Consider the following 16,692-nt stretch of genomic DNA (forward strand, 5'->3'; position numbering starts at 1 on the left):
ATGAATCACAGTTCTAATCACATCCAAGCGTTTGTTGTTGTGGTTTGATGTTGACGCCTTCCTCTGTGTGTACTGGCGCAATTCTTTAGATCTCCAAACAAACAAAAATTGGAAAACCTGTTTGAAAGAAAGAACCCTCTGTTTATTAAGAATGCACTGGCATCAATGAATATCCATCAATACGACCTCGTTTCACCCCAAAACCTCTGAACCAAAAGCGAAGAAGAAATGGCGAGTAGCAGCACTAACATGCCGAAGGAAAGTGTGGTCGAGGATTGCGGAAGGCGTCGAACCTCTTGCGGCTATTGCAGATCCTCTCGTCACAACAGCATCTCTCATGGTCCCTTCTCTTTCTCTCTCTCTTTAATTAGATTCTTTTGAGAATTGTCTTTTTTTAGCATGAACTGTGTTTTCGGTTCTTTGTTGGATTCGGTGCGATTCTCGTTTTCTCCGTCAATTTGACGAAGTTGCTGGTTTGGTTGGTAGAAACTAATAATCTTCTGCGGAAAGTGATAGCTTTTTTAATTTAAAAACGTAAACTCATCCTTCTAATTAGCTTTGCATAGTTAGTTAATCACTTAATCCTGCTATGATTATGTGAGTTTAGAAAATTGCTTTCATTTATTGTTCAAAGGTCCAGTGTTTTTCAATTTTTGTGTACTTCAATAATCTTATACAACTGAGTAGATTATAAAAACTTGTATTGTTGATAGACATGTTTTAACTGTGAATTAACATTATGTTATGGCATACGAATTGGATGAGGGGACAAATGATCTGCATTCAGACATACACTTCTGCTAAGCTTGGCGAGAGCACCGAGTTGTTAATGCTTATGACGGGTTGTGGGTGTTTAATTTCCTTTTGGAAAATGCATTTCCAATTTTATTGATAGATGAGAGTAGATATCGTGTTTTTATTATTTTTTTGCCTTCTCCAGACTTGTTACACTAATGTGATTAATCAGTTGTCTAATTAGTTATGTTTTTCCCCTCTTATCATAGGGATGTGGGCACAGAGCCTTACAGTGGATGACTACCAAGGTCAGTACAGTTTGTTCTTTGCTCATGTTTGACACTCTACTCAATTCTAGATTGGTCATTTTTTTTTTGCATTATGTAATGTCTAGTTTCCAACTACGAGTAAGATAATTCTTGAGGCTTAGATTAACAGGTCTGCATTTTGGTTCATGGAGTATAGCTACGAGACATGCTTTGGAACCATATATTCTTTGTGAATTGATGCTTTTGTGTTGAATATTTTCCTCTTTGAAGTGTTCATGTGCGAGTTTAAAGAAGTTTTAAAAAAAGGCCTCCAAAGTAAGCTTTTTAAAAAAATGATTATTTGTCCTAAAAAATATTGTTTCTAATGATAGTGACTGCTTTCTAATTGAAATCATGATCTTTGCTTCATGGTTTAATTTTCTCCTTCTTTCTTGACCTTCACATTACATTATGTTCCAAACTTCTGTTTTCAAAGAGATGTATAGCTTTTATCTCTTAGCTATTGGTTAATAGAACTTAGATTTGAATGAATTTGTGGGTATTTTGTTCAGACTATTTAAATTTCACTTTATTTTCTTTTGCTAGATCTGCTTAATCGGGGCTGGAGAAGGTCTGGATCTTTTCTTTATAAACCAGAGATGGAAAGGACATGCTGCCCTTCTTATACAATTCGCTTGAAAGCAAGTGACTATGTTCCCTCTAAGGAACAGCTTCGTGTATCTAGACGAATGCAAAGGTATGCATGTTTGATCTGATTTTCTTGATGATTTGAGCCACATTTTTTTTAAAATCGAAAATGTTGAAATTAAAAAGTGTTATTTTTGTTAACTATTTTTTAAGTTTAGATGTTTTTTAAGCATCTCTATAGACATTATATGAGAAACAATTATTACATTATTTTACAAAAGAAAAACTTTTTTTCTGACTTCATTCTATTTTCTTTTGGGATTGGGAATAGGTGGTTGGAGTTTTGAAGTGCTTCAATATATATTAGCTTAAGACGTTGCTTCTCCTTTCTTTCCTTCATTTATTTGTGTGGGAGTTATCAAGTAGGTAGGGTACATTGGAATTGTATTTTTCTAGCACAGGAAATTCATTTTATTTGACATTTGTGACCCATAAACATGCACATATTCTTTGTCCATCCATAAACTGTATTTTTCATCAGCAATTCTATCTGCCTAGGTTTTTAGATGGAGCCTTGGATGTAAAAAGAGTTGAGGTTATGGAGGACCCAAATACTTCAACCAAATCAGAAAACCACTCCAGACCTATGTCAGAAGAATCCCTAGCTGCTGGCAATGATGACAAGGATGAAGTTGAAAAATCTCTGCACTATTTATCAAACAAAATTGATAGTGTAATACACATCTTCATCGAGAAGGGGGAATTTCCTTCTGGTATTCAATTACCAAAAGCTTCAGTAAACATAGTCTCACAGGGAAAAAGAAAGTCCCTAGCCAATGGATCTGAAGATCTCTTATACAGTAGCAATATAGCCTTCCAAATTGCAGCATCTATTAAACGAGCACAATCATGTGACAAGGTTGGCAATGATTCCAACCCATCAATAGTTTGTGAAAAGGAGAATGAATTGTCTCCTAAAATTATTGCAGAAAAGCTAGTGGCGTCTTTAGATCCAACAGTGAATGGTCTTTCGATCAGGGCTTGCAATGGACATATTAATTTTTATGCTTCTAGTAAGCACTTTTCCCTGACCGGAGGTGGTAAAATTGCTTCCATTTCAAAAAAGTCTAGAATGGAGCATGATGTTGGAGGAAATGGTTTGATTGGTTCTCAAAATTGTCAAGTAAAAAGGCGAAAGCTCGAGATCCGTTTAAACAGATCCAGTTTTGATCCAGAAGAATTTGCTTTGTACAGAAGATATCAGCTCAAAGTACATAATGATAAACCACAAAATGTCACAGAGAACGCATATCGCATGTTTTTGGTTGATTCTCCATTATTACAAGTTTTTCCTAATGGTGATAGCACGGTTCCTCCTTGTGGTTTTGGCTCTTTCCATCAACAATATCTAATAGATGGCCAGTTAGTGGCAGTTGGTGTTATAGATATCCTTCCTAAATGTTTGTCAAGTAAATATTTGTTCTGGGATCCAGATTTTGCCTTTCTATCACTGGGAAAGTACTCAGCGTTTCAAGAAATAGGTTGGGTGAAAGAAAACCAGGTTTATTGTCCTAGTTTACAATACTATTATCTTGGCTACTATATTCACTCTTGCAGCAAGATGAGATACAAAGCTGCATATCGCCCTTCAGAACTTCTATGCCCTCTTCGCTATCAGTAAGTTATTCCATTTCAGTGAGCTAATAAAACCACTTCTTCACCATGCTTACACTTTATTCTAGAATTTATAGAGCATTTAGTTTGTCCAAAACCCTTGGGTTTGCTATCAATTATATCCATTCTCCTCCTCTTTGACTACAAATCTTGGTGTAATCGCTTGAGGAATAAACAATGTAAAATGATAGTTGTATCTTTGTATTCTTCGGGTATATGTACACAGATCATACTATGTTTTCCCGTGAACTTTGATCACTTTTTCTCTGCTCCCTTGTCCCTATACATATTATACAAGTCTGACAGCAATGCACGACCTCCAGGTGGGTTCCATTTGATGTTGCAAGGCCTCTGCTTGATAGAAGACCTTATGTTGTATTATCAGATGCTTCCATTTCACAAAAAGGAGAGTCATCCCTACCTCAAGTCACTGATGACATAATGGGAAGGGAGTTTGATGACGGTGGTCAAGAAGATGCAAATGATGTTCCAATGCTTGAAGATGAAGAAACAGTTGACTCCGAATCAGAATGCTCTGATGATGAACCTGACCTAGAAACTACTTCATATGATGATCCAGAAATTGGTGATGTCAGCAAGGTTTTGCTGGGGATAAAGGGATCGCATGTGAAATACAAGGTATGCTTAATGGTTGTTGAATAAAAACCTCTATTACTTCCTGCACTTTAAGCACCTGATTGTTCTTAAAGAGCATATAACATTTTCCATTTTAACATGTTTGACTTGGCCATAATGGAAGTGCTTGATTAACGAATTTATCTCACTAATTTATAGCATTTTTTCAGACGCTATTTGAAATGGCGTTTGAAGATATGATAGAAGTTAAAAAGGAAGGAAATGGTGAAAATAACAATCTTCTTTCATCATTTTGGGTACAAATATTTGAAAAAAGAAAGTGAAAACATAACATTCCTGCAATTATTTGTAAAACATGAAATGAAAACAAATAATGCATTGTCAAACAGAACAGGATTACATGGGATACTATTCATTGATTTGGCAGACCTTTATGTTTAACAACAGGTAATTGCTGTATGATTTGTCCCTTTTCAGTCTGACTTTACTTTTGTCTACTTTTTTTCTTTGCATATACTGCCGTTTTTATTTCTGAAGGATCTACGGATTGCCTTGGATCCTGAGCAGCGAAGTTACTTGGAGTCACAATTGCGGAGATACAGGAAGGTTGTGGGTACAGTGCTATCTGAGCGAATGGTCTATTCTCTTGGATAATATAAATCTCAGTACTTGAATTTAATAAGAAGCTACTGCCAATCTCCTAGGGAAGGAAGGAAACCACTGCAAATATAATTCACGCGTTCTTCTCTGGGATAGTCTAATGATAATGGCAATAGCAATTGTGTGAGCCCTGAAGTTTTTGGTTAATGGATTGTTTCATTTTATATCTTGCTTAATCAAATTTCTCTTGTGTTTGCATAAATGGAGTTCAATGGTATTTACTTTCCGGTGCATTAGGTAAGGCTTTTTTTTTTTCAAGTATACACTTAGTATATAACAAAAAAGAAGAAAAAATAATTCTTTTATAAGTAAATGTTAATTTTTGTATAAATTCTTGTGTAAAAGTTAATCTCGTTAATCTGTGCACAATCTAAATTTAGTTTATGAGAAAAATATATTCTTATGAGTACGTAGTAATGAGGAAGGAATGTCTTGCTGTGTTGGTATATTATGAAAGCATAGGCATAGGATTCATCCATGATCGTTAGATGATTAATTTATTCAATTAGTGATAGCAGTGGATTTAAGTTGAAATTTTTTATTTAGGATGCTTTATTTGTTCTTTTAGTGGCTATATCATTAGAGAGAGTTAGTCAATGATCCAAAATGGGATATCGGAATTCCGTTTCTGGAACCACTTGTTTTTCTTTTTCCCCTGTTAGCTGGCAGGATCTGTGGGGGTTACTATCAATAACAATTCATTTTACTCCTTCTCTTATTTTATTTATTTATTTTTCTCTATCATTTATTCATTCCATATTACACATATTCTTTATTTTTTTTCTCTATTTTATCCTTTCCACCTGCACGGGTAATATCCATGCTCCAAAAAGATAATATAGCGAGTCTAGAGGTGTATATTTTTTTGTTTTTGAAATAAAATTAAATTATACTCAGTTTGAAAAATACTATATATTAAAAATTTTGTTAGATGATGAATTTTGTTTTGGGTATGGAATTGAGAATCATAACTGATACTTCTTCAGTTCTCTTATATCTTTTAACGTTTTATTTCGTTATTAAGTTAATTTTAATTTTAAATTTGCAATAAATGTAATTTTTTATTTTTTTATTTTATTTATGTATTTATAAGTTTTGATATGGATTTTTAATCAGAACTGGCTTAATCATGGCCTAAAAAGATTCATAAATATGTTGGATTTGTAATATTAATACTTAATAATAAAATAATTGATTGACCTATTTGAAAAGCAGTTCAATTTACTGAAACTTGGATTAGTAAAGATCTTTCAGCGTTTTTAGAAATGTTCACCATCTGGTCAACAAGAGATAGATAGGTCATATGATCCAAATTTAAAAAGACTTTCAAATTGTAATTAAACATTTTAAATCCTACTCTACTGGATTCATATGCAAATATTGGAACTTGTCAAACCAGTTATAATTATGTTAAGAAAATATGAGCTATGGATTCTTAAGCATCGACGAAGAAGTTGACTCTATATAATACACTATAGAAAAATGTGAGGTAATTTATATGAAATAATTTCTAAATAAACTGAATTTAATTTATAAAGAAGTTTATTTTATTTATTTACTTTCTTTTAAAAAACGTTTATGAATAAAATTGTGGAAAGATACATGAGATGAAACATCAGGGTCAATGGATGTTTAAGTAACAGTGACTTTTGCTTCATCTTGCATTCGTGGTGATGTGTTGTTGCTTGAGAAAACATTTTAAACTTTGTTACTCTAATCATTGATTTAAAACTTCTCATCACGTATGATTTAATGTAAATTGAAGTCCATGATGTTTGATTTAATGTAAATACCAGGTGACATTTCATTAACAACTTTATTTTTAAATATGATATATCTTTTAAAATATTAATAAATGTCAGTATTATTATTGTATTAAAATTTTCATAATACACATTAAGCTTGTAATTTTTTTTCACTTCTTGATTATTAAGCATATTGACCCACCTGAAAAAGATTAGTCTTATGAGATTATTAAAGATATATTTGTATCTTGTTATACCATACATAGATAATTATATACAATATATATATATATATATATATATATATGCACAATAAATATGTTACATAAATATGAAGATCTTTCAAGTAAGCCAATTTGGGCCAATAATAGAGAAGTTTAGCTGTCTTTCAAGAACTTACAACAACATCGGTGTATCATGAGTCAAATTTTCAGGTTATGCAAGAAATATATATTATAAATTGTATAATCTAAAATATTTTTCTATGGAAATGTATTTCGAATTTTTTGAATATACAATTTATGATACATTTTTTTAAATCTAAAAATATATTTAAAATTGCATAATTTCGAAATACATTATAAATTATACCATTTGAGAGTAATTTAGAATATGGATTATGCAATCCAAAATATTTTCAATCTATGGACAATTTGGATTTTCCTCACACCTATAGAGGTACAGGAAGAAACCAAGGAGGTGCTAAAAGAATTTTACCAAATAACATCTTAATGTCAGCTCAAATTAACAACATGAAATTCTAATTTCAATTTTTGAAAACCATACACAAGTAACTTAAATACATTCAAGTTTTCTCCTTTCAGTATATCTCACACAACCACTCATGCACTAAGACTAAGACACATCCGTTTAGGTCATTATACATTCAAACATATTCTACTTGGCATCAGAATTGATGAAAATCTGATTCAAGAAGAAACTAGAGTGAGTTCAGCCAACAAAGTTTTAGTTATACATTTTTGAAGCAGTCTTTTATTTCAGAACATTCAATTTAGTGAGAGTCATAATCAGGGCACTTGAAAGACTTTCTTCATCCAAATATGTGCTACAAATTAAAAAAACAGGATACATTAGAAGTTTGAATCAGTTTTTTTATTTTAAAATAAAGCACTAAACCAAGAATTAGATGTACTTAAATAATGTTATTGACAACAGAATTTGACAATGTGTTGTTTTTGTGAAATTTCCCCCATAAATCTAAACTCATTGAACAACACAGGGTTGAGGAATGTACAATTGTGAATGGTAGGATGACTAAGCATCATCTGCATCACTTCCACCAACATGTGCCTCATGACTGATCCAATAATTGCTTCCATCCGGACCTGACACTTTGTACCTGCTCAATAATAGACCTTATCTAAACCTCTACATTTCTATTATATTATTATCAATGTTTTCTCACTACATTTCTACTAACCGTTCAAGCACGGATTTTCCTTCCTTGTACTTCTGGTTTTTTTCATAGGCAGTTTCCTGAAAAGCATCATTTGAGTAACTAAGAACTACATAGACACAGGCAAAATACCATCATGTTTGAAGCAGTGCTTCATAATCTTACATATTGCCAACCCACAATCGATCCACAACCCACACAGAAAATGTCAGCCACGGTATGTAACCCTGTGATCATCTGTCTGTCCTCCATTTCTCCAATAGAAACATTCACACTGACAAAGAATAAAAGTTTAAACTGTACCCGAGAAAAGAACCGACTGCAATATTATAATGTGACAGCTTTAAAGGTCCAAGAGCCAAGTAGTCATGAATAACTTAACTGTTATGGTTGCCATTTTTCTTACACATGCTACACACAATCACTGAAACAGTTCACAAAACTGATAGCCGTAACGCAATGTTTTTGTCACGCATTTGTGATTCACATACAATTTTATAATTTCCAATATGATTAACGTGTACTAAACGCATACGAGAATTTACCAGTGGTAAGATGCGCAAAGTAAGGATAACTTACACCTTATTGAAGAGATAAGCTTTCCCATGTCTGCAGTGGAATGTCTGAATATAACAAAGGAAAAAATGATAGTCAGATAACGTGTTCTTATGAAAAAAAACTAAATTCAGAATTGGGGTCCAAGCAATAAAATCACAGAAAAAAATATTAAGTTTTGGAGAAACTAAACTCTAGCAGCATTTGAAAGGTAATGTACTTCATATGACAATCTATTAGGTGCCCAGATAAGTGGCCCTTGTGAACCGATAGAAGCAAACTTATATCTGATATTACTTATAAATGCAGGTAACAAATTGCAACAATTGAAGATGCATCTATGCTAATGCAACCAAAGTCTGCCTAAACATAACTAAATACACTAGAGGTAACAAGTTGCAACATTTAAAGATGTGAAAGCCGATTGAGGTCTCCCTCCATTCTAGTCAGTAAACAGGAACCTTGAGTGGACACCAACCTACACTTGATTAATTAAAATGCTATCACATTTATTTGCAACAAAATTTCAAAGAAATCGGATTCCAAATGGCTTTCTACAGTTTCCCTGTGAAATAGCCATGTCTCATCTCAGGAGAAGGTAAAATATCTAAAGGACATCCATCATTTCACCGTATAAAGAAATCCAGAAATTTATTTGCTTTCTTCTTCACCATTTTCATAAAAAAAGAAAATATCAGAAAAACACAGCAAGTATCAATGTATTATAGTTCAGAATTAGATAAGGGACAAATACCACACCTCTCTAGTCACTTCGGTCCATTTACTAAAACGAATGACAAACAAACATATAATAATCGAGATCCCCATGGCTTCAGGGGGGCATTAGTTGCTAAATAAAACCAACAAAAGCATGACATGAGAAGTAATAACCATTTCAAATGTTGTTACAGGCTAAGCGCCTTAACCAAACAATTGGGTAAAGAGGAACAAAATCTACATCTCCTTTAACAAAGAGTAACAAAATCCTCATCTCCACCCGAACACGTAACTACAGCTGTAAGTATGATTAGTTTTATCTCATAAGCAGTTAAGAGTAAATGAATACAATTTTATACAATTATCGAATTGTGCTTGCAACTAATGGTTATGCATGTTTTAGAAATGGCTATGGCTTATCAGAATCACGAACTTATTGAAATGTCTGGTGCTAGTTAACTTGAGGGGTGGATTATTCTTTAACAAACCAACTCTGGTTAAGTCAAACATCAAATTTGGTAAAGCAATAGTCAATCAAGGAAACAGAAAAGCATTACACAGCATGACGATCCATTCGAATTTTGAACAGATGAATGAAGAAGAAGGGGATTGAAAATGTTATACCCAGAAAAGATATAGAGGAGAACGGATAAAGATGGAACCTTTGAGTAGATGTCATCGTAAAGAGCAAGATGGGTATGACAGTGTTTGCAGCTATAGATCTTCCCTTCCAGATTCACCACAAACAATCTCCCCATTAGTCTGCACAGTAAAGACAATTGGGATAAAGGAGAAAAAGGAACAAGAACAAGAGGAGAAGAATGGTTGAAGATTATTTACCTGTGTTGTGACAATTGCTACAATGTGTTTTTTAATATTTGTATTTTCATATTTTTGTGAAAGGCGATAAGGCATAGGACACTGGTAAAGTTGTTCATTTGTTGGTTGTTATATTTTATTTATTTTGTTCAATCGTTTATGATGCATATAAGGAACATACCTATCTACTTTACACACCTTACTTGCAGTTAAATAATACAAAGGGTAATGATCCTTTAAAAACATTTTTTTTATAATATTTTAATATTATTATTATTATTATTATTATTTAATTGATCTATCTTAATGTTTATAATTATTATTATTAATTATTAAATAATTTTAGATAAATTATATAATGACACGTAAATAATATTAAAGTATTATAAAAAAATGTTATTAAAATATAATTATCTTAATATAAAATGGTTCATTCCCTTGTCATCATCATTATCAATCATAAACATAATAAATTTGGAAGTTAATAGAGCTTAGGTCATTCTACTCTGGATTTTAGAAAATTAAATTGTATATTTAAAAAATTCTTAATTAAAACTTTCTTAATGAAATGTGAATTAATATACTTGTATCTATAGGATTTAGTATATCATTAAAATATTAACCAACATAATACTTATATCGCACATTAACTTCTCATAGTGTATATATCTCCAATTAGATATACATGGTTTATCAGAGTAATACTATTTTAGTTGTTTTTAACAAACATTACAATATGTTAAATTTCACTTCATCAACTATAAAACAAGTATAAAAATATGTATGAAGAAAACATGATAGATTTTATATTACTTAAGTGAACAATCAATATTTAATTGTGTCTAAACCTGTAATGAATAAATAGCTCACACTAACTCTCTCAGCTAAATGTGAAACCATTGTTTAGATAATAAGAATTCCAAATAAAAAAACAATTATCTTAACATAAATCATTTAAACTGTAAAGTATCAACAAGAAATAATATTCTTTATGTAATAAAATCAACACTTGAACACTAATAATCTAAAATGAAATTATACAGGAAACAATATAATCCAGCACATTACACAAATCAAATATCCAAATTCAATTTTACCATTTTAAAAATCTAAATTTTATTTTCAAATCCAACTATGAGTTTAAAAAACCCAAACCATGAAAACTAATACAATATTATGTTCGTGCAATTCAATTTACCTAACAAATTTTTAAGGTGAAGGAAAATGTTTTTATGTGTCTTCTTTTTTGAACAGCTACGAAATGATGATGTTTTAGGTATAATTTTTCTAAAGAATTTTAATAGACTTTAATAAGTAATAAAAATGTTACTTTATTTACTAAAAATATAATAACATTATTTTATTAATGTAATATTTAAGATAAAATCAAACAATATAAAAACACATAGATGCTAATAAGTAACCCAAAGAAAGCACCGTTTCAACGAAAGCAGCGCACTTCACACTACTTAATTGGACCCAATTAAATTTACATATTAATAAATAAAAATAATTAAAACATTATTTATATCAATTAAGTGATTAACATTTAAACTATATTTTAATAAAACATTACTTTTTTCCCTTCATATTCTTAAATAAAATTATTAACTTAAAATTAATTCTAATAATTTAAATTATTGTTGTATATTATTTCTTCATGTATCACAAAAAAATTAATTAAAATTGAGTATACTTACCTGATAATTAGACTTTATCCTATCTATATTAGATATAGAAACTAACGTGTCCCTAATTATTATAATAAAAATATATAATTAAAATATTAATATATTAGTGGTTAAATAAGGTTTTTTTTTTTAAATCTCAAAATATAATTCCCAGTTAGTATAACGTTTTACAAGTTTCTTATTTCATTGATTATAGTTTCATCACCACCCACAAGTTCTTTTTGTTCGGTACGTATGATCTATAATCCATTCACAGTTGTGAATAATTAACTCATCAACATAGAATTTATATTTTTCTTCTATATGATAAAAAATAAGGTATAATATTAATTCAAATTAACTTAATAACATCGTGCTACTAGTTTCTATCTCGTGTTCTATTGCGGTGAATAATTGTAAAGAACAAATAAGAGACATCGATCATGTTTCGTTTTAAAATCAAAGCAACGTAGGTTTCACCAAATTACTAGAAAATATCGAACAACAGGTAGAAACGTACATAACATTGGGCATGATATTATAGGTAGCAGTTTTCATAGTTTGGGTGTGTCCCGAAAAGAATTAATAAAATTAGAGGAGTAAAGTTATATTATGTAATATATGTATGTCACTTGTTGAAGGTAGCAATAAAACTGATAGGACCTTTTCCAGTGACAGCAGCTTGAATGGCAAAGATGAGGAAGACGAGCATGGCCAAGCGGGAATGCTTGATCTCTGCAAGTTGAAGTCTGGCTTTTTCTTCAGGGTCGTTGGCCAAACCCAAAGGATCGAAGAACTTGCCTCCTGGGTACAACCTTTTCTCTGGGTCAAGTTCTGCGTTTCTTTGAAACTCTATGTATCCTATCACTATCACCTCGATCCATATCAGTGTTGTCAATGAAAACGGAAGTGGAAGTCCCAGGTAAGATGATCCTTCCACCAGCTCTACCTGAAACCAAATAACAACAATTTCATAACACCATCTAAACCCTTCTCTTTACCTTCTTCTTTTATCATCAACTCATCAAAATTACTTTATTTAGAGTATATAATTTCCGTCTTAAATTCAGAGTGAAGTTTGCTTTTACAATTTTTCTGTATTAAATCTAAAATTTGTAAAATATTATAATGATTTATTGAAAATATCTGGTGGCACTATGCATGTCAGTGGATTACAATAAGACACGTCGAAGGTATTTTCCTGTATTATGCTGTCACTGACATGGGGACACGCTACGTTGTCTGAAAGTCATACGCACAATACAACAAAAACGCCATCATCCCACAAAATAAAATAAGAAAATCAACATCTCCATGCAAATTCTATGGTCTTGTCAAAAAAGTTCACATTCCAAGTTTCCACACGCAGATAGATATCCTATCACTGTGTCGTTAACCAAAGGAGAATCGAACAAATCAAAATGTAAAATCATGCAAAAGAGTAATCAAAGTTCACGGCCATCAAATGTTCGATATCTTGGCTGACAAAAAAATAACTCCCAGTTTCTAAAAAATGGCGAAATCCAAGCAAAAGGGTATCGAAAAGAAGAATCAGTTTAAGGAAAGAGACATTAAAACGGTACCTTTCCGGCGTCTTGCCATGCGACTCCAGTGAGAGCCTCAACGGCCAAAGCACCGAGAGCACCCAGCATTGCCCACCTTCCGTGAATGACTTCGCACTCGCGGAACCTCTCAATCCCGAAAACCTCCGTGTAGGGCTGAAACGGCGTCGGTTTGACCTCTGCAACCTCCACCCTTGTTCCGATGATTTCGCCGGCGACGTTCTTCGCGAGGTTCTGATCCAGCGAGTCCAGGTCAAACTGCAGGTACTCCGCGGGCTTTGAGAACCCGAACGGATCGAACCCTCGGTCGCCGATCATGCTTCCGTCGAGCCACTCCGGTGGCTCTGCATTCGGGAACCACACCAGGCGGTCGCCGGAGGAGGGTTTCACTTTGACTTCCTTTTTCTTCGGCGGGGGCGGCGGCGCCTTCTTGGTGCCGAAGTTGAAGAGCGCGTGGAACCTTCCGGTGTTTAAGGTTGTTGGGCTGTAGAGACGGGTGCCGAAGAAGTATGATGTGGTGGCGGCGATGGAGGCCATATCGGTGTTTTGAAGAGTAGTGAGGTGTTGTTTATGGGTGGAAAAAGTGTGGGAAAAGGATGTTTATATACGAATATGGTTAAGTATGTTTTTTCGGTGTGGGTGAGGAGTGAGTGTGTGAGCATAAAATGTGGCTTATCTCTCAGCCTTATCTGCCATGGGTGTTCTTAGATGGTTGGTTGATTGCTGCTTCACATTTATTTTGTGGTCCTGGTGGAAAAACATCGTTTTTTTTACATTCACATTTTGTTGGTTTCCCTTGATTTTTTTTTTATACCTGCCAATTATTATTTATTTTTTACTTGCCAAATAAAAACAATCAATTCTTGTTTTAGCATGTATCTACGATTTCAACTGAAATCACCATGTATCTACGATTTCAACTAAATTTTTACCTACAATAAAGCCCAGTTTGTGTATGACACGTTTACATACCTCACAGAAATTACTCGACATCATGTGTGATGTGAGTTTTTAGTACTTTAACTTTTGCAGTATTATTAGATGTTTGCATGAATACTCTGTTCAAAACATTCTCAAATACGGGTTTTTTTTTATACCAATGAGGCATCTTGGCCGTTATTTATAAAAATGGGACATTGACTAATATATTACATGGCAGGACCAAGTTATATGGAGTAGAGACGAATTCTACATAGTGACTGAAGATGACTTTTTCATTAAATTAAAAAAATTGAAGTTAACACGCAGAGAAGTAAATAAATTTCTGAAAATAATCTTGAAATGAATAATGACTAAGATGTATTGGTGATAAATACAGCCTACATAAAGACTAATAGCTTCAATTAGCTTCTTTAGATCTGGTGATTTTCCTAGATTAACATGCTTCAGTATTATGCTGTCACATAAAACCAATGTAATTCCTTTTGTGAAAGAACTGCAAATGGTTCAATTCAGAAAATAAAGCAGACAAATTCCAAATGTGTTTGATACAATCATAATGATTCATAATAATCAGATGGTCAGTTTACTCTGAACTTCTAGGCCAGTGCTATAACTAAACCCTATCAGTGTAAAGTAATCAGGAATAACATCTCTTATTGGAGTATAATATTTGTTGCAATGTATCAAGTGTCAACTAGAATGCGTATCTTGCATGAATTATTATTTTGTTGCAATAGTGAGAGTTTTATTCAAGTGTTTCCTCTGTTGTAAGCACACTGACAATTTAACAGTTTTTAGGAGAACAAAGTAAAAAAAATTAAATAATTTTTTCTCTAAACTAAAATTACTTTATATATATTAAAAATAAAAATTTAGAAAAATTATACAAATAATTATTTTTTGTTAGTTTATGGAGAATTTTATGTTTTTTTCTTGGAAGAATAAGGGTTGCCCAAATATGTCCTTATTGCAGCAAGTAAGAACTTATTACTTGACTAAGACTTTGACTACGAACTGAAACACAGATCATTAAAGTTTTCGCTGTGTTTATCAGTAATTATTCAAATTCTGGTTACCTGGTCCATGAAGCCCAAATATCATAATTTAAAATGAAGCCCATGAAGTTGAGAGGCCATGCACTACTGCATGCCCATCGCCACCAAGGGCGAATGAGAAAAATTTTCGTGCTCACCTTTTTACTATAAAAGATAACATGGCAAAAGGAAGAGTAAACATGCTCTCGAGTTAACTAGTAAACTCGTACGAGTTTATATTTTTAAATATGACTTTCGAGTTAACTTGAAAGTAAATTCGTTTTCTGCTTAAATTTGGTAGAATCTACTGTAAAATTGATAGGATCGTGTAAAATCGTGAGTTTGGAGCAATTCTGCGAGTTTGAAAGGAGAAAAAATTAAGATGAACGAGGTCGTTTGGGGTTTAGGGTTTCATGATCTGATTGTCACTATCTCTCGCGCTCCTCTGTCTCTCTTCATGGCCATCGTCATCGTCTCGCCTTCTTCAGGTCATCGTCGCGTGCACTCAATCACACTTTGTTCACGCTCCATCTGCGCTCGGTTCGTGATCGTCGTCATGTCTATTTTGCGCTTGCCGTCACGCCTACCGTCACGTTCGTCGCCATGCATACTGGTCTCGTCTCCTTCTCACTGCTTCACTCACTATTGAGTGAAGTTGTTTTTCTTTAACAAAGTCATGAGTTGAGCACTATTTTGATTTGTAATATGTAAAAGAAATTGTTTTCTAAACAATAAAACCTAAGTCCTTACCAGTGTCACAATTCTTTTCTTATTATATTTAATGAAATGCATCAAAATTAATGACAACAATTCAAATATTTATGTTTTATAATATTTTTTTATGAACAATATGTCTATAAATTTTATTTATATAAAGTTATATAATTTTGTAAATTTATTTAAATTAACATATTGTTTATATAATTTTTTTCAGCTGAAAAGTTTATGAGTTGAGTTTACTAGTTGAATATGAGTTTGATAACCTTGAGAGTAACGGTTAAACAGAAAAATATATGTTATTTTCTTGACATGCCAATAATGAACCCATATTTTACTCACTAACATGAAGTAAAGCCATTACCTTAGCTTAATTCTCACTCTAACGTATGCCATGCGTTCTTATGGGCTTATAACTCCAGCAAACACACATGCATGAACAGTGGATCTATGGATCAGGAACTGTTGTGAGAAAAGGAAACCTTTTTCTAAATTCTGAATAATGCTGACAGTGAGAACAAATCGGGACTATCGTTTTCTGAACAGCTTTAGATTACAGAGATTGTTGTTATCAGAATTCACATGTACTACAGAGATAAAACACTGACTTTGATTAGTGAACAGCAAACTCTATTCATATTTGTGTTTTTTAATATTAGATTGTTATAAAATATTTAAAAGTGGAGTGATGATTACACACGTGTTGGGTGTCGGAGAGTGTCACTGGAAAGTGAAGAATGGTGATGGGCACAAAGGTTGCAAGGACATGCCTAAGTGGAGTAGATGGGGCCATAATCTGTGCATTAAGAAAAAAAAAAGTCAAAACAGGAATTAGAAATATGAATACCTCCCACAATGGCTACACATTCAGCACCATGATTTTGCAGGTGTGTTTCTTTGGTTATATAATCATGATTTCACCTATAATTTTAGTCCATTGTCAAATCCCATC

General features: G+C 32.6%; 3 protein-coding genes across 4 annotated transcripts; 1 reads left to right on the forward strand and 2 right to left on the reverse strand.

The window, feature by feature from the left end:
- LOC108329024 (arginyl-tRNA--protein transferase 1) lies at window positions 1-4,764 on the forward strand. Its single transcript, XM_017563002.2, has 6 exons — window positions 1-340; window positions 1,005-1,043; window positions 1,590-1,740; window positions 2,190-3,308; window positions 3,629-3,944; window positions 4,440-4,764. Exons 1-6 carry the CDS (start codon window positions 229-231, stop codon window positions 4,554-4,556), a joined length of 1,854 nt encoding a protein of 617 aa, XP_017418491.2. The 5' UTR covers window positions 1-228; the 3' UTR covers window positions 4,557-4,764.
- A 2,277-nt stretch (window positions 4,765-7,041) lies between these two features.
- LOC108327734 (protein yippee-like) lies at window positions 7,042-9,944 on the reverse strand. 2 transcript variants are annotated; one of them, XM_017561425.1, is made up of 6 exons: window positions 9,659-9,828; window positions 8,304-8,347; window positions 7,890-7,998; window positions 7,749-7,804; window positions 7,563-7,667; window positions 7,042-7,373 (listed from the first exon to the last, which is right to left on the reverse strand). In XM_017561425.1, the coding sequence occupies exons 1-5, from the start codon at window positions 9,752-9,754 to the stop codon at window positions 7,583-7,585; spliced, it is 390 nt and encodes a 129-aa protein (XP_017416914.1). In that variant the 5' UTR covers window positions 9,755-9,828; the 3' UTR covers window positions 7,042-7,373; window positions 7,563-7,582. The 2 variants fall into 2 exon arrangements, with proteins under 2 accessions (XP_017416914.1, XP_017416915.1); XM_017561426.2 differs by lacking the exon at window positions 7,042-7,373 and adding an exon at window positions 9,837-9,944 and having other exon boundaries at window positions 7,399-7,667; window positions 9,659-9,758.
- Window positions 9,945-11,980: 2,036 nt separating this feature from the next.
- LOC108328079 (chlorophyll a-b binding protein CP29.3, chloroplastic) lies at window positions 11,981-13,682 on the reverse strand. Its single transcript, XM_017561868.2, has 2 exons — window positions 13,069-13,682; window positions 11,981-12,434 (listed from the first exon to the last, which is right to left on the reverse strand). The coding sequence occupies exons 1-2, from the start codon at window positions 13,582-13,584 to the stop codon at window positions 12,114-12,116; spliced, it is 837 nt and encodes a 278-aa protein (XP_017417357.1). The 5' UTR covers window positions 13,585-13,682; the 3' UTR covers window positions 11,981-12,113.
- Window positions 13,683-16,692: the final 3,010 nt, after the last annotated feature.

This window comes from Vigna angularis, chromosome 2 (genome assembly GCF_016808095.1).
Source record: "Vigna angularis cultivar LongXiaoDou No.4 chromosome 2, ASM1680809v1, whole genome shotgun sequence".
Taxonomy (NCBI): Eukaryota; Viridiplantae; Streptophyta; class Magnoliopsida; order Fabales; family Fabaceae; genus Vigna; species Vigna angularis.